Source organism: Cyprinodon tularosa, unplaced genomic scaffold (assembly GCF_016077235.1).
Source record: "Cyprinodon tularosa strain WSP-4 unplaced genomic scaffold, ASM1607723v1 ctg261, whole genome shotgun sequence".
Lineage (NCBI taxonomy): Eukaryota > Metazoa > Chordata > Actinopteri > Cyprinodontiformes > Cyprinodontidae > Cyprinodon > Cyprinodon tularosa.
The window spans coordinates 154,648-180,499 of record NW_024038965.1 but is presented as its reverse complement, the minus strand read 5'-3'; the positions used below and the strand labels follow the sequence as shown (position 1 = coordinate 180,499).

The following is a 25,852-nucleotide window of genomic DNA, read 5'->3' as shown; positions in this document are numbered from 1 at the left end:
CTGTACAATTAGCTTTATTACCTAATTATAATGCTTTCTTTTCTTGTTTTCCATTTTTTGTTTATCTCTGATGTACAGCACTTTGTTTTTAAGTTCTTAAAGCTTGTGTAAAAGTACTTAAAAATAAAGTTAATGAGGAAGTTTACATTTTATTAAGGGAACACCACTACTTAATTAATTAACCTAATCACACCATTATTTAATATAAACTGCTCCATATGGTCAATATTCGTTTAGATTTCAGATTCACTGTGCTTCATTTTGCAATAAATTCTTATCTTATCCTTTTATAGGCTTAAAGATGCTACATAAGTTTTTCTCCTCTTGAAAGCAAATTTGAGAATTTTTTTTTACCACCACAACTGCTCTATGCACTTAAATCATATTTATAACAGGCAGTGAGAGCTCAGAGTATAGGTCTCAAGTGAGAGTTTTTCATTTTTTTTTTAGCATTTTTTTTTAGCATTTTTTCTTCAAACATTATTATTGCAATTTCTACATGACTTCTAAGGACCTCTTATGGACTATGCTAAAGCTTTTATACACTCTTAATTGCTCTAGAGGATTAGTTACACAGCATTCTTTATTCCCACTGCTTGTCTTTCTACTTTCATCTCTTGTCTTTACAAAACTGTAAACTTCTGGAAACTTACTGGACATCTTTGGTATATGAATGGGGCCACTGCTGATGCCATCTCCGCCCTCAGTAAGAGCTGTAATTTCAATTATATAGTCCTCTCCAAAAGGGACCTGCAGCTCGATGCTGGTCTTATTGGTTCCCAGTATGGTAGTCCTGCCAAGCCAACTCTGGCGATACATAACCTGAAGGAGAACATAATAAGTCATCAGAAGCTTTCATAAACTCTGTTCTTTTTTTTTTTTTTTTTTTTTTTTTTTTTAAGGGCACTAGTAGCTAGTTTTTTTTTTTTCTTTTTTTTTTAGACAGTTGACTGACAGGAAAGGGGTATGACAGAGGGGGTGAGACGTTCAGGAACGGACCAGGATTCAAACCTGGGTCGCCCACGTCGAGGACTAAGGCCTCCCTAAATGGGTGTTGCATGCTGAAACAAAGCAGCACCTGCACACCCAAATTCTGTTATCTTCGAATTCTTAAAATATGTTTTTCCACTTATGTACAGTTACCAGGAGACACAACAGTACTGCAAATCCAAAAAATACAGCAAAAAAAACAACAAAAAAAACATGAGACTAGCAAATACAACAATTTGACTAACACACAAACATACAAAACATATACAAAGGTGAAATGCAAATAAATGCTGAGAAATACTGCAATCAGACAATAGAGAGCACTAAAGTACATATGCATTAGACATACAAATCGTGCTTTAAAAGATATATGCTGACACAACAGTAAGCTGCAAAATTAATCAAAAATAGAAAAAGCTGCAGACTATATCCTGATAGCAGACGTGCTGCATATCACTAATGGGAGCCTATCATCACCTTATATGGGACAAGACCCTAGTAAAGATGGGTATTGTTAAGGATTTATTTATACTACTACAGTTAAGGATATTCCATATTTATCCTGTGTTTATCAACACTGTTAAAAATAAAACAAAAGAGTAAAAAAACAAAAAAATAAAACAAGCACTGGCTGGTGGGATTTTGAACAGCAGCAGAGGCTGTGGCACCCTCTAGAACCAAAGTAATGGCAGCAGAAACTGTGATGTTTTCCAGGAAAAGGACAGAATGTATGCTGTGCTGTTGTCCTGGCATCTCCTGCTGCCACCACTGGACTTCCTCATGGTTCCAGCAACATGAGCATAGGCAACAGAAAAGCTGTGGTGGCTGACATGGGGAGGCATTACAAGTAATTTAAACCATCTCTTTGTGTGGTTCTATTGTTTTACATTTTTGCTAAATAACCTCCCTCTGAGCATTTTAATGAGGGGAGCATAATTTCTTAAATCCTCCTTCAGATCACTGGGAGTGGCATCATAGAGACAGGTGTCAGGAATTAAAGGTAACAAGCAATGAAGCGGACTCAGTATGAACAGAACAATGGTATCAGAACGTGCATTGAGGACTGGAGGCATTGACTCCAAAGCAGATATAGGCTGAGATTAAGACAAACCGGCAATTGACACCAAAGCAGGTTTTGCAGTCATTGCTGGTGGTGGAAGGTGGGTAAGCAGGAAAGACGCCCAAGCAGTGAGTCGGAAGAGCCATCCAGCAGATCAGACCAGTGCTGCAGCTCTTTATGAACATTCTGGGTCAGGTCTGTGTTTTTGTCTTGAAGCTTAGTGTCTATTACAATTAAACTGCCAGATCTAGAATTGGATCAGCATAATGTCCCACAATGGGCTACCTGAAAATTAAGACATGATTTTGCGGTCAAAGTATTGCTTTCCTATCTTTTAAAGATGTAAATAGGTCAAATGAACAATAGAATGACATGAAACAGGACATTAGGCGTTTTATGAAGACATTTAGTCATGCTTTTATATTGCTATAAACGTGTCCTGTGCTGACCCATGTAGGAAGCATAAAGAACAAAGAGATTTGACCTTTTATTTTTCGAAAAATTCTTAGAAATCCTGCCTGCTTCTTCAAGATTTTGCATTAGGCAGTTTAATAAACAAGGAATATCTGCAGCACATGTGCTTCCTTTTACCACAGTTCCACAAAAGGCTTATCTTTAAATGACTGGGGTTGCATATCTCAGGGAAAGGAATATATATAGTGAAAAGAATAATCAGAAACTGTGTTTTCATCCACACAAAGTATGCAAAGTAGATCAAACATGATTCCTTGTTGTATTGGTTTGAAACAGCTGAACTCTCTCTGCTGCTTGAAGGCACTCATTTTATCAACTGGAACAGATCTTTTAATTTTGAAGGGCCAGGCAGGTCCAATCCATATTGTAACACTGGGGTGTTGAGGTCTATCTTTTCTCCACAATGAGAAAACCATTTGCTAAGATGCCAGCTGCTGTAGCTGTGTTTATTTCCACACTTCTATTTCTCTGAGAAACTCACCTTGTATCCCGTCACCTTTGATTCATTCTGCAACGCCTTGACGTGCTCCCATTTTAAAAAGATCTTTGAGTTGGTCAGGTTCCACTCAATGGCTCGGGGAGGTTGACTTGGCGCTGCAAGATATACAATTATGCAGAGAGAATGTTGACAAAAAATGAATAAACCAATGTTATCTGTGGCAATTTTTACCTCTGCAGTGGGCAATGATTTAATGATTGAGTATTTGTATTTAATCTGAATTTACGGAATTTTATTCATGAAAAGGAGCTCAAGAAAATGAGAGAATTTATGCTTTTTCCATCTGTGTTCTGCAAATACATACAAAGTGGTAACATCAAAAGCCAACCCCGATGAAGTGCTTAAGGTGAACAGATGTCCCGCATTGTGCGTGATTTCACACATTTCTGTTTAATTTCATGTTTCATGCAAATTGAGGCTGGGAAAAAAAGAAAAAAAAAATGGTTGTCACCTGCTGCACTTGCAGTGCTGCTACATTTGCTGCCCACAGTGGCAGAGTCACAGGGTAAATTGGGGTGGCAATTTCCAACCTAAACAAAGTCCACCTATGCCACCCCGCTAAAAATGGCAGAACCGTCTGAATTATACGATAATTCTAAAACAATTAATTTCCTTGCGAAAGTGAAAGCAGCATCAATCAGTATTTTCTTTTGTTAAGCTACATACTGCGTCTCTGTGCTCAAAAACAAAGCATTACAGCGCAGGAGATATGTTAAGAGCGTTATGCAGGTATGATAAGGAACCACTTAAACAGTAGGGATACAACAGGGATAGAACTCTACAATATGGTGTTAAAAAGTTCTGTAACTAATTTTAGTTGCCAAATCAATGTATTTATTCAATAAGTGGATGGTTAGAAACAACACACTCGAGGTAGATAATAGACTTAGACTTGGACAAACTTTATTGTAATTTTGTAAACACAGAGTGTACGCGAAATGAAATTTTTTTCAGTGCAGCTCTTAAGACATTTCCATTTCTAAAGTGCAGCATTGATCAAAGGTAAACATAAGACTGAGATATGCTTTACAGTTTTCCAACATTCAGCCCTTTTTTTTAAACCCCATTTTACATAACAGTCTAATGGCAATGGGAAAGAAGCTGTTGTTGTTGTGGAATCTGCTGGACCTGCTTCGGATGCTTCGAAGCCTCTTTCCAAAGGGCAGCAGGGAGAAAAGTCTATGGTGGGGGTTTGAGAGGTCATTGATAATGTCAGGGACACGCAGCGCTGGGATGAAATATCTTGTATCGTGGGAAGAGGAGCACCGATGATCTTCTCTGCAGTTCTCACTACTCTCCTCACTTTTTCCAGTCTGCAGCAGTGCAGCCTCCACGCCACACAGAGAGACAGCTGGTCAGAACTCTCTCTATAGTAGGAGCAGGTTGGCTCTCCTCATCCTCCCCAGGAAGTACATGCGCTTTGTGCCCTTTTGTCCAGTGAGGTGGTGTTAACAGTACCGATGAGGTTGTCTGTGATGTGCACCCCCAGCAATTTGGTGCTGATGACCACCTCTACAGCTGAGCTGTTGATGACCAGTGGAGCGTGGTTAGGCTGGTTCTTCCTGAAGTCCATGATGATCTCCTTCTTTTTCACCACATTCAGGATCAGGCTTTTGTCTCTGCACCAGTCTATAAGCTGCTCCACCTCCTTTCTGTAGTTCTGGTCGTTGTCATCACTGATGAGGCCCCCCACCATGGTGTCGTCTGCGAACTTCACAATATGATTGGTGGTGAACTAGTCATGTGTCATCAGGTTGAACAGAAATGGACTCAGGACACAGCCCTAAGGGGAGCCTGTGCTTAGGGTGATAACATCAGAGGTGGTCTGTCCAACCCGGACTGACTGAAATAATGACATGAGAAGTTGCACTACTTCTGGCCTTCTTTATGAGGTGCAGTATAAATAGGCTTAAGAGAAAAATTGACATAAGCAACAAAAAACTCAGTGGCAAGGAACCTATTTATTTCCTGCACATAGCAACAAATATTTGTTTCTGTTTATTCAACTAGTGTTGAAAAGAGAGATAGCAATACCGATTTAATGCATGAATAAGCCTACATTTTTTTCTTGAACAAGATTAGCCAGATTCTAATTGCTGGTTGCTGGAAAGACCAAATGAAAGCTGCACTTGTGATCGGAAAAAGGTTGTTCGTTACCTAAATCTCAATTCATACATTTCTACTTTTTATTTCTTTATATTAATATGGTGTCAGTAGCCTTTCACTGATAGTGAAGGCATCGACAACTGTCTGGATCAAAGACTACCTGGTTAAAGATTACCTGGCAAGCAGACCACAGTTTGTAAGATTGGAGGCTCAACTTTCTAATCAAGTAGTCAGCAGAAAAGGGGTACTACAGGGGACTGTATTCTCACCACTTCTTTTTACTCTATACACCTTCCAGTACAAGATAGAGTCTTGTCATCTGCAGAAATACTCTGATCAGTCATTGGGTGAATCAAAGATGGACAAGAAGCTGAGTGCAGATGCATTTAGAGCCAACTTCTCCACCAAAGAGGACCAGGAGCCACTATAAAGGCTAGTGAAGAGAAAAACATCACACTGAGGCGATGAAAGGGCTTAATAAAAGCCCCATCAGCTATCAGAGAACTACAGAGCCCCTCTGATGACATGGTCAAAAAATTTTTTTTATTGTGGCCACAAAGTAGTATTTTGTGCGCACAAAGTAGTATTTCGTGGCCACGCAATAAGTATAACGTGCGCACGAAATACTATTTCGCGGCCACGCAATAAGTTTAACTTGTGCACGAAATACTTATTAATAATATTAATATCATTCCTGGACAACTGGGTAAGCAAATCGAGGGCGCCTTCTCTAAGGTCTAAGGCGCGCTCGATTTGCTTACCCAGTCGGTCTCCGCCAGTCACGTGACATTTGTTGCTAAGATGCCATTTTAGGTGGAAAAGGCGTAGTGTAAACAACCGCAGCATAGCTAAACGAAGGACTAAAGGCCTGTTTACATAGCAGCCTGTCCAAGATAAGTCATTACAGTTAACATAAGCCTGAAAACAGGGGCGGATTTATTGATATTATTAATAAGTATTTCGTGCGCACGTTAAACTTATTGCGTGGCCACGAAGTAGTATTTGTGCGCACGTTATACTTATTGCGTGGCCGCGAAATACTACTTCGTGGCCACAATTAAAAAATTTTTTTGACCATGTCATCAGAGGGGCTCCGTAGAGATCTGATTGTTCTTTATGTTCCTAACAGGATAGTCCTGGAACTAGTGGTTCCTAGAATTTCCAAAAGAAGAATGGGAGGCGGATATTTTAGTTTTCAGGCTCCTCTCCAGTGGAACCAACTACCAGTTTTAGCCTGTGAGGCAGACACTCTGTTTACTTTTAAGGTTAAGCTTAAAACTGTTTCTAGCAGAAGTGGCTTGGAGCTCATCTCCCTGGTTGTGTCTTTCTCAGACAGAGCCACCAGTGGAGATAGTTAACAATTAACTTTTGTGTCTCTGCTTCTTTTTCTATGGCTGCTTCTGTCTTCTTCAGCCTCAGTCAGCCTCGGCAGATGCCCGCTAACACTGAGCCTAGCTGCAGGAGGTTTCATCCTGTTAAAAGGGAGTTTTCCTCTCGACTTTCATATTCGTTGTGAGGGATTGCTAAAGGGTTATCGACATTATGCAAGTGAAGTTCATTCACAGGTTCATCCAGGTAGAGCATGTTTTGCGAGTCAATGACTGGATGTAGTCAACTGGTTTTCCTAAATAATCTAGCAGTACCGTCTCTGTAATGTGGCTTGGGAATACATGTGTTTTGAATCCACTCTATATAAATAAAATTCATTGAACTTTATTCAAAGTTGTGAATGGGATGCCCTGTGGTGCAGTTTGTAGCACTGTCACTTGCAGCAAGAAGGTTTTGGGTTTGATTCCTGGCCCAGGGTCTTTCTGCAAGGGGTTAGCATGTTCTCCCTGTACATGCGTGGATTGTCTCCGGGTACTGTTAGGTTAATTGGCCTCTCTAAATTGTCTTTATAGTAATAGCCATTCAAAATGTTCCCCCTTTACTTGATGGGCCCTTGGCTGGTCTCCTACAATTCCTTTTTATACATCAATCTTTGTACTAAAATATTTTTCTGTCATGATTTGCCCCGGAGAAGGACGGGTTTACTCCAGTGGCTGGAAGTTGGAGGGGATTTTTCTTGGAGTTGCAGGGAAATGGGCTGCTTTTCGGCTGGCATTTGACTGGCAATGGCAATTTTGAATGGCTGCTACTCTAGATGTGAGTGTGTGTGCATGGTTGTATGTCTTTGTCTGTCTACAAGTTGCCTGCAACAGACTGGCGACCTGTTCATGGTTTACCCTGCCTGTTGTCCGTAGACTGTCAGAAATAGGCAACTAGCAGAATAAGTGGGGAAAGATAGACTGATCTGAATGGATATCTACATGGATATTAATCGGAATGAGGATAAAAAAAAAAACATCTCTCTCAACTGGACACATTATTTAACTGATCAGGCCTTCAATCAGATTGTGTCCATGTAAACGTAGCTAGTGAAAGAATTAAATCTTGGAAATAAGATACCATTTATTATCAAACTGCAAAGAACAGTAAAATAGACAGTAAAATACCCTGTGTTGTTTTTTTTGTTTTTTTTGTGCAGACTCACGTGGTTTCTTGGTGGTGACAGTGAAAGAAGGGCTGGATGGTCCAAATCCGGCACTGTTCTGGGCTGTGACTGAGATCAGGTAGACTGTACTGCTTGTCAAACCGGAGAGCAGAGCTGTGCAGTTGGTAACTCTTACTCTGTCTGCCTCAGTCTGCTGAGAATTTTCCTTCCAAAAGACAACCTAAATCAAAGCAATCACAGTTATTGGATATCTTGCTTTACCCTTAACCTTTCTTCTACAGACCCTGACTAAATTGTTATTTGAAGTAAAGGGAAGTACAAATATTTATAGTAATAATGTCAAAAATATGTTTTTTTCTTCAATCAGATTATAGCATGTCATGCTATGCAAGTCATTATTTTTGCTAAGCAGTTATTTAGTCAGTCTCACCCTAAAATACCAAGAAAAAAACAGCACTGTTGGGTGGTAGCACCACCAGTGATCAAATAGTCAAAGTCACATTTTCAATTTCCCAAGAGATAGTATATCTGAAAGCAATCAGCAATAAGGCAAACAACAGTGAAAGTGAGGAATATGAGGATTAGGAGTGTGTTGAAATCTGTATCTATAGGGAGATCATTTATGACCTAAACATGAGATAGGGAAGCAGGCAGGAAATGTCAAACAGACAGTATGAGAGCAGGTACTTATTCAGATGGCTGCACACAGGTTCACAGACATCTTTCTCAGGAAAGGTAGATTAGCAATAGGGCCTGGAGCCACTGATAACACATGCATCTATGGTGTTTCTTTTCCCTCTGCACTTCAATTACAGCAGTTTTTTCAGAGCCTTGAAAAAAGAGTAAACCGGCTAAGAATAGTTCAGTTTATGCTCCTCTGCTATGATTTTCCCATTATTTAGAAAATTAGGTCTAACACAACCAAGTATTTCCTCATTTTATCTTCTTAACACATTCACTGATCAAAAACCGTGTTCTTAAAAAAATAAATAAATACATAAATATAATATTGACACATATAATGAATATGTTGTCTACCATGTAACTGCACTGTCTGGACCTGCTTGACAAAATATACCTTTCAGATCAGAATAGGTTTAATTGGATGTGCGGCTGCTTATAGGAAACTGGAAAAAGGTTCGAGCAATCTTACTATAACTGAAAATCATCAAGCACAGGAAAGAGGCCGAGCTTTATAAAACTTATCAGCTGAGGAATGTTTTGTTACATCTTATCCCAGTTTAACTACAAAGTTAATTCATTGATGATATTATTAAGCTTGACCTAATTGCAGATTTAAAAAATAATGGTTTTCAATTTTATAAAAACAAAAATCTGAAACGTTACTTCAACTTGAATTTGCTTCATTTTACTTTGACCAGTTTGATAAAATTCTGTGCAATCAATATGATTCAAAATACCCTAATATGTTCATATGGCCCATCTGTTTGAAGGTAAATCACTAGTCAAATTCACTTGTTCTGTGATGGTCTCAGAGGTTTAAGAAACTGCATCAGAAAGGGGAAATAACACAGTAGATGTGCCAAAGGGTTTGGAAGACATTCAAGCAGAGTTTAGTTAAAAATCAATGACCCAAGCATTGAAAATTTCATGCAACACTTTTAAATCCTGCTCCAAAAAAGGAGTATGGCACAAATGCAAACTGGAAAGCCTGAGCCAGAGATTGTCAAAGAAGCAGCCAAGTGATTAGTAGTGATTCTGGAGATGCTATAAAAATAAAGTATGCACTTTACTAGTCTGGCTAGCCAGAATGAATTACACAGGGCGTAATTCTGTCTGGTAAACCATCATTAACTCCGGCCAGATCTGTCCAGACCAATCACAGCACAGAAGGCGGGACTTGATGTGTGACTCTCAGCGCCTTTCTGCTTTACTGCTAGCATAAGAGCAAGATGACTACCATAATGGAATTTGTTTTTCAGATTTTTTTTTATATCCTAAGTGTTTGTTCCAACATTAAAACCTCATCAATGGACGGCTTTAGTGTCATTTCATTTTAAAATTGACATTTTTTTTTTTATTCTTGCCTTTATGTGTTACGGACTACAAAATTACAAAAAAAAAAAAGAGCACGTTGAAGTTTTTGCGTCACACGTTATATAATTAGTTACAACCTGATGAGGCTGACCCTGTGAAATGAAGCTATACCAGCTCTAACAACACTGGTATGCTGTGTATATTTTCTATCAATCTGGCTAGCTAGCCTAGCAGTTTGCCACAAAACATGACATTAAGGTAAACGTTTTTGCCATCATGAAAATATGTGATACAAATCTTAAATTGCACATCACCCTGATCGTATACATAGTCTTTAACAGCAACTGGGAACCTGTTCAAAGCTAATGGGAGGGCTGATAGAGCAGAGGTAAACCAAAAATGGGCTCTATTATGATCTCTAAAAAGAAGAGTAGAAAAGAAGGAATTACATAATCAAATCAGAGAAATTGTCAGGAGTCTTAACAAATTAGATTAAAGTTTGGAGCTGAACATATCAAGAAGTTCAAGGTATGTGAACTCTTTAACGAGACACTCTAAATTGTGTGGGCAATTTTAAGATCCTGAATGACCACGCTAACAAAGTAGATGAGAAACCTTAAAAAACAGTGCCTCGAGGACTGTAGTCAAACCTGTGGCTTTCTACATAAAAAAAATAAAAAGTTAGTAAAAATCATTAGTCTAAAACTTATATTTCAGCATCTAACTTTTTGCTACTATTTAATTGCTTAGTTTTATAAGCTGCTCGCTTAGGTAACCTTAATAAGCTTAAAATATGTTTTTTATTTCCACCTTTATCTACATGCACTAATTTAGCTGAGCTGAAAATACACTCTTATACTGCATGTATTCATGTTAAAATTCTGCTTGTATGACACTTAATTAAAGGTGACTCCACAGGCTGAAATTGAACCCTAGCCTGCTCCTGTTTGTAATACAGGAGCATCTTGTAGATAGCTAGTGTGATGCTGAGGCCCAAGCCACTTTTCTCATATTTAGAGAAAACTGGATATTTACATGTTAGAAGTTAGAATTAGTTGGAAATGAAACTAGATAAATTATCTGTATTAATATTACCTTCAATGATGACAAACCCTGTTTTTTCAGCAGAGGAGATTACATCCCATTGCATTACATTGCCTCCATTAATCCACAAAGCATGTACTGTTATATTTCTCCCTTACAACTATTTTTGTATACAGACAGGGAGGAGTTAAAATATATCTACCGTATAAAAAAATCATTTCACAAACTAAAAAACATTCACATCTTGTTTCTGCCAGCGGCTCATTGTTCACTTCCCCGTAACTACAAAATAAAATAATTACATCAGCCTCTGAGTTCTGGTAAAGTGTTTGGACAGGACATAATGAATGGGGAAGGGGCTAAGGTTTCACTCTCCAAGGGCAGCTGCTTCTGGGAGAATCAGGTTGTGCTACAGATGGAGGTCATTTCTGTATTTCCTTTAGCTGAAGCTGTAATAAAGTTTTTATTGCAACTATTTTCAGGGATTGCAGTGAGTAAAGCTCTGTATTGTTATAGGTGCTAACCAACCAAGTTAATACGCCCTGGAGAAAGTTCTATAGGTTTCTAAGAAGTTCTAGGTGATGCTTAGTATTTATAATACCATTACGTTCTGAAATTGGAAGCAGTAGTAAAACTGCAAACCTACGAAGGTAAGGTAAGTTTCACAGGCCTTCTACTCACAGGACTTCTTCCCAGCTAATTTATACTACTTATTTCTGAGTTGAAATAGATCAGAATTTATTTTTATTGGATAGTGACTGCTCTAACATGGCTAAAGGGGATAGAATTATTATTTATCAATTCTGAAATAGATAAATGTATATATATAACATGGAATTGATGAAACGCGATATCAAATAAATATTAATGAAATAAATCACTCATTAAATGTATCATTAAAGACATGTATAAATTACAGGTACCATGAAATAATAAAATTTAAAACTTAATGAGCTATAAAATAATTGAATATACATTTTAAACTATCGCAATAAATATTTAAATATCCTATTTTTAAATAAGTTAATTAAAATATAGAATTTATTACTTCACTCTGTATTTATCTATTTCATGTCGTTGCGTAGCAGACTCATCATTAAGCCATTTAAACTTTCCCCTTTACCAATCAAACTTAGTAGGTAGGACTAAAGCAGCTTCCTTAAAACCCTGACATCTAATTAACTCCTTCTCACTGAGAAAGATTTCTTCCTGGATTTTATTAACTCTTAAGGCAATTGTATGACTAAAAAATGTGGAAATAACTTTATAAAGTTATTCCAATCAATATACAGCATACTGAAGGAGCAACTCCAGGCTCTTTAGTTTAGTCTGAAATATATCCTCTTAGCTTTGAACGGCTTGCTGTGGTGTAGTTTGGTGTGGGTCGCTACATGAAATCAGCAGAATCAATGTCAGCCCCACCCACTGACTTACAACGGCTCACATTTTGTCATTAACCTTTAGAAAAATGGGACTGTGAATACTGACACTGCAGATTATTATTTCATTTCCTGTTAGGACTTACTACCTGTCCACACTGCCAAAGGTACCACAAGCTGATTTATAGACTGTGGTGTAACTGACCTTAAACGGCCGGCAAACTCCTATGACCTTAACCCCAAAAAAGAATCTGTGGGCTGTTATCAAGAGGAAGACGAGGGATGACAGGACAAACATGGTAGATGACCTGAAGACTGTTATCAAAGCAACCTGGTACTACCAAGTATTAAAAAAAAAAAAAAAAAAAAAAAAACTGGGCTTAAAAAAAAAAAACCTGTAAGGTCTGCAATACCTACTTACTTTGAATCTGCAAGGTATCTGTGATTGCTGATGAGGAACATTCAAAGTTGTATTTTTCTATTTTACATTGACAAAGACACATAATGGCTTGTGTACAAATTTCCTACTGCCATGGACACATAACAACAACAAGTAATTACCTATCATATTAGAACTAACTTCCTATTGTTATATCACTCTGAAGCAACAGGCATCCACTTTCACCAAGAAAGCTTAATCAACCTGTACATTGCCAGCTCAGCAAGAAACACCTGAAAAATGTAGTTAATCAATGGATGTTAAGCATACTGCAGCAGCGTTTCCATAGGTAATTAGACTGATCTCTAAGGGTTGTAGAGGAAGCACCAATTAAAGAACAGTGGACATTATATACTGTCTTCCACTGTCATTTTAGTCTTTCACTTATATCTCCCTTCTAAAATCTCAGAAGACACAACAACTCTATTATATATGTTAATTCACAAGGATTAATGTTAGTTAATAGCTAACAATCTGTTTATTTGGGTGCTTTTTCAATCAGAGACATTTCTACATGATGGTAAATACAGCTTAACACAAAACAAAAATGGTAAATGGCCTGTACTGATATGGTGCTTTTTTTAGTCAGAGGACTCGACCAAAGCACTTTGCACTACATTCAGTCATTCACCTATTCACACTCACACAATGATGGTGGCAAGCTACATTGTAGCCACAGCTGCACTTGAGCTCGCTGGGAGAAGCAAGGCTGGCATACACTGTGGCCACCAGTCCCTCAGACTACCATCAGTAGACAATGCAGGTGAAGTGTCTTGCCCAAGGACACAATGACACTGAAAGGACTAACCCTCGGGTTGCAGGGAAAACGCCTTCATCCGAACCCACTGTCGCCCCCTGGGACGACAGAGGATGTTTGTTATAAAATCAAAAACGTCCTCTCACAAAATTTATTTTTTTCTAATTTGATCAGAAAGTCTTTTGCAATGTGTATCAGTACTTCTTCTTTGATTGCCTATCTTTAGCACCATCTATATCACCACCAATCTGACAAATGCCTTGTCTTTTAGAGGAGTTGTGGCAAGGCAACAATGTAAGTAGGAAATAAGGAGCACCATGGTAACGGAAATGATGTCATAAATTAACCAATAAACCTACACCAGTTTAACATGAAACACTGGCATCAAAATGAACATAAAATGCAACATCTTGTCATGGTCTTGGTTCTGTTGTTCTTTACTTTGCTCCTTGTTTTCTAGTCTTATTGGTTTAATTCCAGTTTTTTTGTAATTTCTAGATTTATGTTAGTTCTCATGTTTTTCTGTTGTCCTCTGTTGCCCTCGTGTGTGTATGTTCTTTTCCCCTTGGCTCCCTCGTTGTCTCCTCTCACACCTGCTCCTTGTCAGCTCGTTAGCCCTCCCTCTCTGTCAGCTATATATGCTCTCCCTCTGCTCTCACTCTTTGTTGGTTCCTTGCCTTTGCTGTCTTCCCATGCTGTGGTCTACGTTTCTCATCTCTCCCTGGCTCCTCTTGTTTGGTTTTCCCTTGATGTCTCCATGGTTCTGGTCTGTGTTTCATTATTAGTTGGATTTTTGGTTTCCTGCCTTTGTTAAACAGTTTCCTTTAATTAAATCGAGAAGAAATCTCCTCAGCCTCTCTGCCTCTGCATTTGGGTCCTCCAAACCTTGACACATCTAGATGGAGAAAAATACCAAAAGACTCCTTTTTCGACCAGGCTTGCGACGGATTTTCGCTCTAGGGTTGTTTACCCAATGTTTACCCTTCGACTCTCGTTAAAAGTTGTACATCTGCAGTAGCTCCTCTGCAAGACAAACGTATAAGACGGCCCAGGGTGTAGCCAAGCAGCAACCGGAGGTGACAGGAAGCGTATTTGCTCAGCACCTCCCGCCACAGCAAAGACGTTATGCGGGTGATTGACAGGTTGATTTGAGGAGTTGGAGACGCGTTGGAGAGGGAGAGAGAAAAATACCGCAAGAAAAAATTAATTCAGTGAAGTCCCTTAAAGCAATACCTTTTGAGCAGAGAACTTACCAAGAGAAGCGGACTAAGGACTAAGTCAGATGGGGTGCCCATGAAAATCCTAGTGTTTTATGTTTTCATTTCAACTGAATTGGGTACTTCAATTAATTGGTGTCATTATTTATTTCACCTATTTTGATTCCATTAATTGATTTAATTCATTTTATGTAGAGTCCAAATAACATATTAGACATTCTGGGGACCCCCTCTTGGGGCTGCCAAATGGTTTAGACCACCAGACAGCAATTAGCGACCAGTGAGAACAGTTTAAATGACCTTCGGGCTAGGTATCAGGCTGATCAAAAAGCATGAATCCAGGTAGCAAGAGCATAAAGAAATGGAAAAACAGAAAAGTTGGAAAAAGGAGAGGAAGCTGTTGACTACTTTATTTCCCAAAGGTAAACCCAGTTCGCTTGTGATGCAAAGTTTGGGTGAAGTTAACATAGCCCACTCCAGACAGCTGCTGCTGGTGTTTGTATGCCCAGGTGAAGTTTTTAGCACAGCTAGTCGCCAGGCTGATTGTGGCTCTAAGTGTAAAGACAATGCTGGGCCAGCCAATGTTAGTTGTCAACACTAACTAGTTGTACAAACAAACAATAGCGTTGACCAAGCTGCAACAGCTGTCACCCGTTCTTGCTGGGCAAATAAAGTTCATTAGGCTATTTCGGTAAAGTAACAACAAAATACCCACCGTGCTACTAGCAGAGACAGGAAAACTATTAAAAATACAGGGAATTTTTCTCTTTCATATGGGTCAGACAACTGCTCAAAAACAGTACTGTTACTTTCTCTTGCGGAACCTGCAGGTACAGCTTACCTTGGGTTCGATCTAACCTACTGACAACCTCACTCTCTGTCCCTCTCCTCTGATGTGCTGACAAGAATGTTCCTCGTTTTTGTCAGCACATCAGATCTGTTGTGCATCTTTTTTCTTTTTTTGCTCACCAACATTGAGAGGGCAAAGGGCTCAAAATCTGGTGCAACGTCCCTGCTGCGGAGAGACTCTTCGCTGTGTTGTAATGTATGTGTGGAGCAAAATACAGTGTAGTCTCAAGGAGACCTATTTTATAACTGTTAGATGTAGCAAAGGTTTGAGAAGAGATATCTGGTTCACCCTCCAGCATGATATAACCATAAACATACGACCAGAGTTACAATGAAATGTTTGTCAAAATTACCTACTAAAAGAGTTGAATGTAAAGCTTAGGTGAGAGAAGCCTAGGTAAGACTTAAATATCAATGCCAACTAATGTTCCTTATACTTTCTTACTGAGCCTGAGCTATTTCAGGTTGTAAATGTCCAAATCTGGTAGAGACATACTCTAGCTGTAACTGCAGCAAAGGCTTCCAACTGGTTTGTCTGACTTTATTCTAGGGTATAAATTGAAAATAGAATATTGAAACTGAATAAAGTCAGTCACCAAAAGAAGGTAGAAGATGGTGAAATAATAATTTTTATTTGTCATTTCTTGCAAAATTATAACAGACAAACATTACCTACATCTGGTGTGTTCTCTACTGAGGAGTGACCTGATTGTGATATTAACCTGGATAAGCAATCAACATAAAAAAACAGGAATCAAGATAAAGGGTGCCACTTTTTTACAAGAATTTGATTGGCAACATTGTTTTATGTCACTTCATAATTACTGTATGCACCATTTTTTAACAGGAAATTCTCAGCTACAGCTGCTGCTCCCAGGGCGATGCACAATGGCAGCCCACCGCTCCCCAAAGGTATGGGTTAAATGCAGATAGTGAATTTTGATGCTTTGTACTGTGACAATGTAATAACAAATAAGCTGAAATCAAAATGAAAAAAAAAAATGTAATTCAAATATATACCACCTTAAACAATATTGTGTAATCACCATAAGTTTTGCCTTCCACACATATCCTTATTTTTTGGTGTTACTGCGTGTTCTTTATTTTCTGTCCCGTCTCATACAGGTGTGGAAGCAGATTTCTATGTGTTAATTTGCATTTTCTGTGTTGTCTATTTTTGCTGTTTTATTTTCTCTCTTTTCATGTGCTCTTTCCTGTCTCTCTCTTTCTCTCCCCTTAGTGTTTATCCCCTCTCTTTCTTTCTCAACTCCCTTTCTGTCTCCGTGTCTGTTGTATAAAATTTTAGTCCCTAAATAATTTTCTATAAAGTTTCATATAAAAGTACCTATCAGAACCTTGTGCAACAGTCATAATGGCTCAGGAAAGCAAATTTGTTGGGCTATCATCTAGCTCTGGGGTATATATTCCCGGAGCTCTATTGGCAAAACAGGACATAAAAAAATAAACGAAAAATAAATAAAGTAATAACATAAAATTAGTAATTTGTCTTGACATTCCCGCTTTAAACCTGCTCTAAACTACCTTTTTCCTACAACAATAAGAGTAGCTAACCATGTAGTTGGCTCCATGCATTTCTGCACCGGTCAGGCCACCTGGGCTCTGCCTCCCAAATAAGATGTCTGAGTTCTAGCAGAGAACAGTATTTTTATCCACACTTCTTCTGGCTTAACCACAGGAGAGGTATTGTTGTTGAAAGGAATGATGTATGATGTTCACACGTCTGCTTATTTGTTGTTGTTTTTTTTTTGTCTGTGTTTCTAAGGCAACTATCATAGAGAAATATACTTGGAGAGTTTATGGAACTTGGAACGGCTACCAAAAGACTCCTTCACTCACTTAATTGGCACTTTAAAGTCCTGCTGTACCAACATGAACAACATTCCAATAACTATTTCCAGGTTGTAACCACTGGCACAGATGCATTCAAAGTGTGCCAGCTTGTTACAGTCAGTCATTCTGATATTAACATTTGTTCCTGGTTTACATATTGCTTGTAGCTTTAAATATATGTTTCATACCTCATATCCTATGATCTTCTCAGTGGTTGACCTGGACAAAACTGGTTCCCAGTAAACCTCAACTTCAGAGGCAGACACAGACCGAGCCCATACCCCAGACGGGGCCACAGATGGCTCTGTAGAGGAAATAAGAATTAAACAATTTCAAGTTAATCACACGACCACACATCTTCTAGAATCTCTGTTTTCTTCCTCTAATGTGCCCGCTTACAGTGCTAATACCTCACCTTCCTCTGCAGTGAGCACTTTTACAATACGACTGAACGGCCCCTCTCCTATGCTGTTGTACACACCCACAGTAGCTTCAAACGGGGACAGTGGTGCAATGCTGTCATTTCTGTACACATATCTGGACACATCTGCTGAAGCCAACACTGTCTTGATCCAGGTGCTGCTGCCGAGTGGGCGGAAAGCTATAAGATAGCCAAATTCCTCTCCACCCTGCTGTTCCTCTGGTACTGGCTGAGAGAAAGACAGAAAAATATACACCTCTGACCAAATACTCTGAAAAGCAAATGACAGCAACCTCAAAACATTTAGAAGCAGTGTCATCCGCACCTCTTTACAAAAACAATAATTTAATCTTTTTCAGAATTGTAAGAAAAAATCTCTTACATTTACTCTTACCGTTTGCTTTTACAAATGTGCTACATCAGCAGTGGCGCCTCCAAAAATGTTTCATAGGGGTGGGCAGATGGTGCCACTAAAAATCCTGGGGTTGCACACTGAGACTAAAAGCTATAATTTCAGGGTTTGAGTCTACTATTGTTGTAAACCTGCCTGTAGAACTCAAAAAGACTTAAATAAACAACTACTCATATCTCTGGTTTATTGTGTGATTTTTACTGTTATATCGCTGGCTATGCATAATGGGATGAAATGCTAAATTGATGCTAATACATTGGTGAGTGTAGTGGCCTGTGGGGTGGCCAGGGCATTGCACAGGATGGCCGTGGCCAACCCTGGCCACCCCTTCGGTGCCACTGAAAATCAGATTCAACAAACACTCTTAACTACAGTAAAGCCTCTTTCTAACTGATAATAGCGGGTTAACATGTGTTTTTCAAACATGGGTCAACCCGCTAACAATCGGCCTTTGGCCCCCTTCCCATTGCCAAAAAAAAAAGCTGGGTTTAACCCTTACTGCCTTAGGCCCCCCGCCGCTGTGTGTCCAGTGACACCATCATGCAGGGTTAGCATTGATGCTGTCACCAATGCGACAGAAATCAGGAAAGTAAACAATGGTTAGCAAGAGGTAAGAAAGCCAGGGTGTAGAAAGTAAACTTTATTGTTTTGCTCTTTTATTTGTCTGAATCTCTCTTACCAGTGCCCCGCCATTTTTATTGCATCAAAAAAGAGTTGTTTCCACTAATTAGATTAGACGCAACTGGCACGGTGTAAAGAAATTCACACGTTGTCCCCAGTGTTATTACGTAACCTGTGTGAAGGATGTGTGACGGAAACCTGTGTTTGGTGTTTCCACAGCATGCCTATCAGAGCCAAGGCGAGTTTAACACTGGTCTCTTGTTAGTGAGCTTTTCCTACTGCCACTAAAAGCCAATTGTTCCCGTATTTAAACTGGTTCGTCAGTGGGTAAGGGTATAAGTGATCATAAAAGATCCTTGTAAACCTGATGCACTCCACCTATGCATATAAGCATGCATTCCAGAGAAATTTTAAATCTGTGTAATTACTCTTCCCATGCTTGTCAGAAGACGTTCATTCATATAAATGGCAATGAAGACAAAAAAAAAAACACTTTAGGCTTCAAAGATCAAGGATCTGCTGACTGAGAGCTAAGGAACAGAATGAAAGGACCGGTAAAAAGTCAAACAGTGGGAAATAAATTACAAGAGCTGTAAATACCATTGTGGCACTGTCACAGAGTTAGAAATAAAAAAAAAAGTCAAAAGTAAAAACAATATGAAAAAAATTATTTGATCTGAAAAAAGTCAATCTAAACTACTGATGAAGAGTTGCAACATATGAAATAAATACTTAATATTAATTTGCCCTCAACCAATATGGCAACATGATACAAAATCTCATTTTAATACACAGGAACACCTAAACTATACATCACCATACCATGTCTGTAATCCCTTTATTTCCCTCTCCATCTCTCTCATGCAGCATAAACATAAAAATGTTCTACTTTAATTTGATTAATGCAAACAGACTCAAACCCCACAGACTGACACTCTGGGTAACCTGAGACCTTTAACCCCACACTGCTCCCCAGGCACCGCACAATGGCAGCCAACTGCTCCCAAGGGGATGGGTTAAATGCAGACAGTTCGTTGCTCTGTATTTCTTTGCTCTGTACTTGCGACAGTGTAATGACAGTAAGAAAGCTGAATTTCTTCCTAGTGCAGGGTTGAACTCTGGCATGCCTAGCCTTAATCAAATCAGTTTTTTTGGTTCACTTTGAAAAGATCTCAGGTGAGTCAAGAAGAAAAAGGTTACTTGATTTGGAAACTTCAGGATCTAGTCTGTGCTTTTTGCTGATTAAATGGTTTTGTTAATACCTTCACAACATGACCTCAAATTGCACCTTAACAGTGCATCTGGGCAGTAGGGTTATACACCTGAGAATATAGTAGCCATGAGAGTCAGTTTCTCATATTCTGACCCAATAGTTCTCGACTGGATTTAGTTGGACAGCTCTCTCCTGGTTGTGAATCAGTCTCTGACTCAAGCTGTCCTTTAAGTCAAGCGTTCTAGCTTTTTTGACTTTGAACTTTGAAGCAGAGGATTTTGTTCACTGCAAAAACGATCTGAAAATAAGAAGAAATTTCTTATATAAAGTGTATTTACCCTTAATTTGAGCAGGTAAATAAGATAGTTTGCCAATGGAATGAGTATTTTTACAGTTAAAACGAGATAATTAGATAATATGCACTTGGAATAAGACAACACAATAGTTTTTTCTTATTTCAAATGTAAATTGTCTTGTTTCATTGGCAAAGTGTCTCACTTACCTCATCAATTCAAGGAAAAATGCACTTATTTTAAGAATGAATTACTTATTTAGATTTAATTTTTTTGCAGTGTTGTCTTGCTCACAAGTGATAGTAGGCTGGAGCATGAGACAGATAGAGAGAGTGGGGTTGCATCTGAGTGGAGGATCTTAGAATATAGCTGGTTCTCATTCTCATTGGCTTCTCTTGAGGAAAATCATGCAATGAACCCCCGCAGCCTGACCTTGGACATAAAGAATGCAGTACAGGGACAGACGGACAGACACCAACAACGTGATTGTTGAAGGCAACTATTTTAAGTGGATATTACTCTACGATTTTATTACAGTATCATGCTTCCATTTGATAATCTAGTCTACATTTAATATCACAATTGTTGATGTATTTGTTCTGTTCTTTTCATCTCAAAGGTGTTTGTTGCTATATTGTGATGGAATCAGGAAATTTTCCAATTGAGTGAATAAACTGTTGCTTGATGTTTAAAGCTGCTTGCAATGTGTTGTCTGTTCTTTAAATCAACAGTTTAACCATAAAGGGGAATGCTAGGAATTTCAGATCTACAAAACTTGCCACATAAGTCCAGATTTACACCTTTCAACTTGTTCTGGCTCAGCATCCTCCCTAGATTTACACAACACAGGGAGTCAGCAGGTAGCAAATCAGAAAAGGCTCTGCTTTTAATTAAAAGCAGTCCCACCGAAGCCAGTCTACAGCAGGAACAGTAACTCTGCCAGAGTTCATCTCTCATCAAAGGGAGGACACTCTGCCACAGCGAACGCTTAGTCGAAAATCATCCACTCACCTCCCACGTAATGACAAGCTCTCCTCGAGCTCCCCCGCCGCCACTCACATTAACTGGTGCAACCTTGGGTGCTGAACAGGAAAAAAAAGGAAATATAATCATCAACAGAGGCAGGTGTACCTTCTGTTGAAGGCACACACCTTTTAGTAACCGAGCTGTGAAAAAGTGCTTGCTCCATAACAGATTTCTTCTGTTATGGGCTGTCAAACTTATGCTTCAAAGCATTCTACTGATTTTTATATTAGACAAAAGATAACATGAATAAATGTACTAAGTGCTTTCATTTGTCAAGGGATAAAAACATGTCAAACCAACCTGGCCTTATGCAAAAATTTAATGGTTTTGAACTATATAGGTTGTTTTTTGGGCCTGACTGCAGCATGCATAACTTCAATTAAAGTTGTCTAACAATATGGGGGGGGGGGGGGGGGGGGGGGCATTGTGCTGCGCCTGGGTAGCAGTGTGGGGTTTAGGGTCTTGCTCATGGAGCCAGAGTGGCAGTCTGTGGGAGTGGGGCTTGAAATCAGAACCTCGGGGATCCAAGCGCAATGCCCTAACCACTAGGCCACCATTTCCATGTAATAAGTGGGCGTGTTGTGTAGGTCATCTACAAAAGATTGTTGCGCAAATAATAACGTGCAAACAAGTTTGGTTCCAACCTATCAAAATGAGCAGACTGCTTATTCTCTAGCTAGTTCAGATTGGTCGAAAAAAGAGATGAGTCTCTAAGTCATATCATCTAAAGTTCATAATGATAAAAAATATTTACATAATAATAATACATCTGATAAAGAATAATATTTATAGGCCACTTTAAACAGGTAGCCTTAGAATTAAAAAGAAAAGTATAATATATCAATATGTTGTTCTTGTGTGTTGATTACCCCCACCCCTCATTAAGAACATATACTATGTATAACACATAACCATTATACTTGATTATGGATTCTAGGGAGAAAAAAAATCCCTATTGCAATTAATATGAAATACCCACTATTAAACTGCCTGTCCTCCATTCCACTTTATTTGTGCCCTCATGCATAGATGTTTATTCTTTTTTAAATATAATTTTATAGCTCTCATTCCTGACAGTCCAAATATGTTTACATGCACAAAGAGTATCTCTCCATCCTCTGGAATTGTACTAATGCCTCCTTCATGGCAACAATGACTGCAGGTATTTTTGTGTGTGAGTTTGCATCTGACTTTTACAAGTGCTAAAAAAAGATGCTGATGAACCTCTGATTTGAAAAATCGCTTTGTCAGAAATGCTGCCATTTTACGTATCCTCCACCACTGAATTTTCGCAGTTTGGTTATAAGAATATTATCTGCATATTGATGAAGGCACACATGCACACGCACAAAAAAAGGTTTCGACATGCTGTTACCTGAATTGCTTAAGCAAATATGGCTAAAAAATAAATTATTTACCTTCTTCGAGGATCTGCTTTGTGTAAAAACATTTTTGAATGTGTTTTAAGAAACTTAAAACTTCTTTGGCTCAGCCCCTGATTCAATATATTCAATTTTTACCTATAGAGAAATCGGGAAACAACGGGTTGTTATTGATTGTCCCTACCTTTCCTAACAGGGTACTTATCTTTGTTAGGGTTCTGTTTGTGGGGATTGTTTTTGTGTTTTTACTTGTGTTTCTCCCTCCACCACCAGATCATGCCCTTTCCCCGTTTTTGGCTTGGAGGGCAGCTTCCGGTTTTTCCTCCTCACCTGCGGCTTGTTGGGTCATCATCAGAGGAGTACTTTAGCAGCGGAATGTCACCACCTCGACGCCAGAGTGTTTGCTAGTATTGGGTACTCTAGCCTCCTGAGATTAGCTGAGTCTAAGTCTTGTGCTTTTGTCTCTCTGAGTCTAAGTTTTTGCCTTTGTCTTCTTGTGTTCTCTGGTAGAATTACCCTCCTGATCTGCTGGATAAGCCCGGTCCTTCTCCCCCCTTGGAAGGAAACATTCGTCTCACACTGAGCAAGGGGAAACCTTTACCTGAGCCGTTCAAGCCCCCTCTGGAATATTCGGTGACAGTCCGCTCCGTGCTCCTCTGGACCCGTCACTAGTCTGCCTGTCCACCCTCTCACGCGTACAATCATCATGGACAATCCCTCAAAAACTGGACCCAGGGATCAACCATGAACTCCTTTAAGTGAGTCATTTCTGAAACATTCATCTGCCTTGATCTTTTTCCCTACGGGCCTTGAACTCATCATTGTGATCTCCCCCCTAGAGTTTCCAGTTCCGGTTCACCAGACTGCTGGATTCTCCTCTGAGAATACCTGTAAATCTCTCTCTTTGAGTTTTTAATCTCCCCAATAAACCTGTTAACCTTTTCCCTTGCTCTCTGAGTGGTTCTCTGCGTGTGGGTTAGATCTCTTAAACCCATCATGACAAGCTTTCTTTTATCCAACCATCAGGATGGAAGTTTTTCATGTTATCAGCTTCAATAGGAGCTCTTAGTGTTGGTCTCTAAAAGGTGCATCATCTGATACTACATTTCTCAATGCCACAACCAATAATTAATACCACATAATTCAGAACAATTATTTCTGCATTACTCTTGACCACTTAAAATGATTGTTGTTTTATGTCTTCCAATTCTAATTTTCTATGTAAAGTAAGAGCTTGCATGAACATTGACAACAGGTTTTCACAGACAGCAATTAGAAGCAGAGCTAAATAAAACAGGTAATTTTCCTTGTGGGGGCTGCCTAATTTTCTACGAACAGAAATAGCAACATAAGAGAGTACCTGCCGCTTTAGTTCGTATCTGCTCTGACGGTATGCTGGGTTCTCCAACACCAACACTGTTTATTGCCACCACCCTGAATTGGTATTCCACCCAGGGGCTCAAATCTTTCACAGTAGCATGCATCATCTGTCCAGGCACAGGATCTGGAACTAGAGTTAAAGAATTGAGAATTGATAGGTGTTTGTTTCTGTTTTTATTTAAGAATGATTTAACAAATATTTAAAATATCATATTTTTATTTATATGTAATATAAAATAAAACTGCAACACAATACAGATGCCACTGTTTTGTTTTTTTAAACATAAGATGTCAGAGAAGTCCTCAGTAATTCTACTCTGCATAGACCAATATAGCACAACATTTACTGTGTTGTTAAAACCAGTGCTGTTTTTGTAAAAGATGATTACGACAAAATTATTTCACTGACGCTTCTTTTCATGAAGATAACAATAACCAACAATCTAAACATGGATCTTTGCTGACGAAAACTTGAGAGTTATGGGTGTCAGTTTTAGTCAACGAGACGAGACTAAATGAAAATTAGCTGGTGGTCGGTCAGACATCTAACTGCAATCATTGTGCTGTAACCTGCTGAGCAGTATCAGACGTGCTGTTGTGTCCTGTTTGAACACTCAGCCCACCTGCCATTCAGCGGCGCTCATTTTGCATGACCACAGATGGCAGGGTGAAAATCTTTCCATTTTGCGTGAATGGTTGTTTGTCCCGTTTGTCTCTGTGTTGCTCTGCGATGGACTGGCGACCTGTCCAGGGTGTACCCTGCCTCTCGCCCGTTGACAACACCCCTCGCGACCCCAATTGGGACAAGCGTGTTAGATAATGGATGGATCGATGGGTCTCACTGTCTGACAGAACACCAGTACTGCTGAACTCTGAAAAAATTGTTCTTCCAGCTATGCAGAAATGCGTTTTTGCATGCGCATAGCTCAGAGTTTGCACTTCTCCCCCTCCACGTCGATGGTTCGCTTTCAGCAGTATGGCTCTTCCTGCTCTCACTACTTAATAAACTATATGTGGCTGATCATCATCTGCAAAGCGTAAAAAAAATCCCTTTGTCTAACTATCCAGATTTTATTTCTTCCAGCTCACAAGAGGTGAACCAAAAACCTTCTTTAACTTCTACAAAAAGAAATCTCTAAATTATATCCAAAGAAAATATTTAATTCCATACTGTTTTTTTTTGGATAACGAGCCAGGTGAAAAGATACATAGATTTTTGAATGTTTCTCTCTCATAGTTCTAGTTTCTATCTATTCAAATATGATGTAAAAGTTGCCTTGAATTGTCATTAAGACATTTTCTCTGTTTCCTTTAAACATTTAAACATTTTAGAACACATATTCATTAAATTTAGGTCCAGATTATCATGGTATTACAAGGCAATTATGTACTGTAGGTTCTCTCTGTATTTTTCTTGTATTGAAACCCTGTTAATTTGAATCTACTTTGACCCCTGAGCAGGAGTAACCGAGAGGTAAATTGAAATAAAAGAAAGACAGAAATAAAAAGATAATTGCCGACGTAGAAAGAATAATTATTTTTCTTCTTTCCTTTTTTGGAGCAATGGAGATTTTATTGATCTGTGTGTAATGCATAGTTCATAGTAGATCAGGAAGTGTTTGCTTTGGAATGGAAACCTTGTATGTCTAAAACCATGCCTTTATTGTACATTTTGTTAGCTTGTCTGCTATATTAACTAATGAGGTGAACTAGATCTGCTATTTTCACAGCTTTTGTGAAACACTTTTTTCTGCAGGGCAGCATTCTATACCCAGCAATAGTAGTATCTAGGCAAGAGCTGTCACTCTGGAGAAGAATCTGGCTGGTATTTGAACTTGTAAAGGTTAACTTTTTTTGCAACAAAAAACAGACTAAAACTAGACACAAATTTTTTTGTTTTAGTTTTAGTCGAATAAAAGCGACAAAAACTATCACATATTGTAATGA

General features: G+C 38.9%; 1 protein-coding gene across 2 annotated transcripts in view; it reads right to left on the bottom strand.

The window, feature by feature from the left end:
• The window catches only part of LOC119785994 (contactin-4), a 126,281-nt gene that overhangs the window by 1,585 nt on the left and 98,844 nt on the right, over nucleotides 1–25,852 (bottom strand). For both annotated transcript variants that reach the window (XM_038289022.1, XM_038289020.1), the window contains 7 exons: nucleotides 23,886–24,035; nucleotides 21,129–21,199; nucleotides 17,573–17,807; nucleotides 17,346–17,461; nucleotides 7,663–7,843; nucleotides 3,006–3,118; nucleotides 654–822 (listed from right to left, as the gene is read on the bottom strand). In XM_038289022.1, the coding sequence (XP_038144950.1) occupies nucleotides 654–822; nucleotides 3,006–3,118; nucleotides 7,663–7,843; nucleotides 17,346–17,461; nucleotides 17,573–17,807; nucleotides 21,129–21,199; nucleotides 23,886–24,035 (1,035 nt within the window). The remainder of the gene's footprint in view (nucleotides 1–653; nucleotides 823–3,005; nucleotides 3,119–7,662; nucleotides 7,844–17,345; nucleotides 17,462–17,572; nucleotides 17,808–21,128; nucleotides 21,200–23,885; nucleotides 24,036–25,852) is intronic.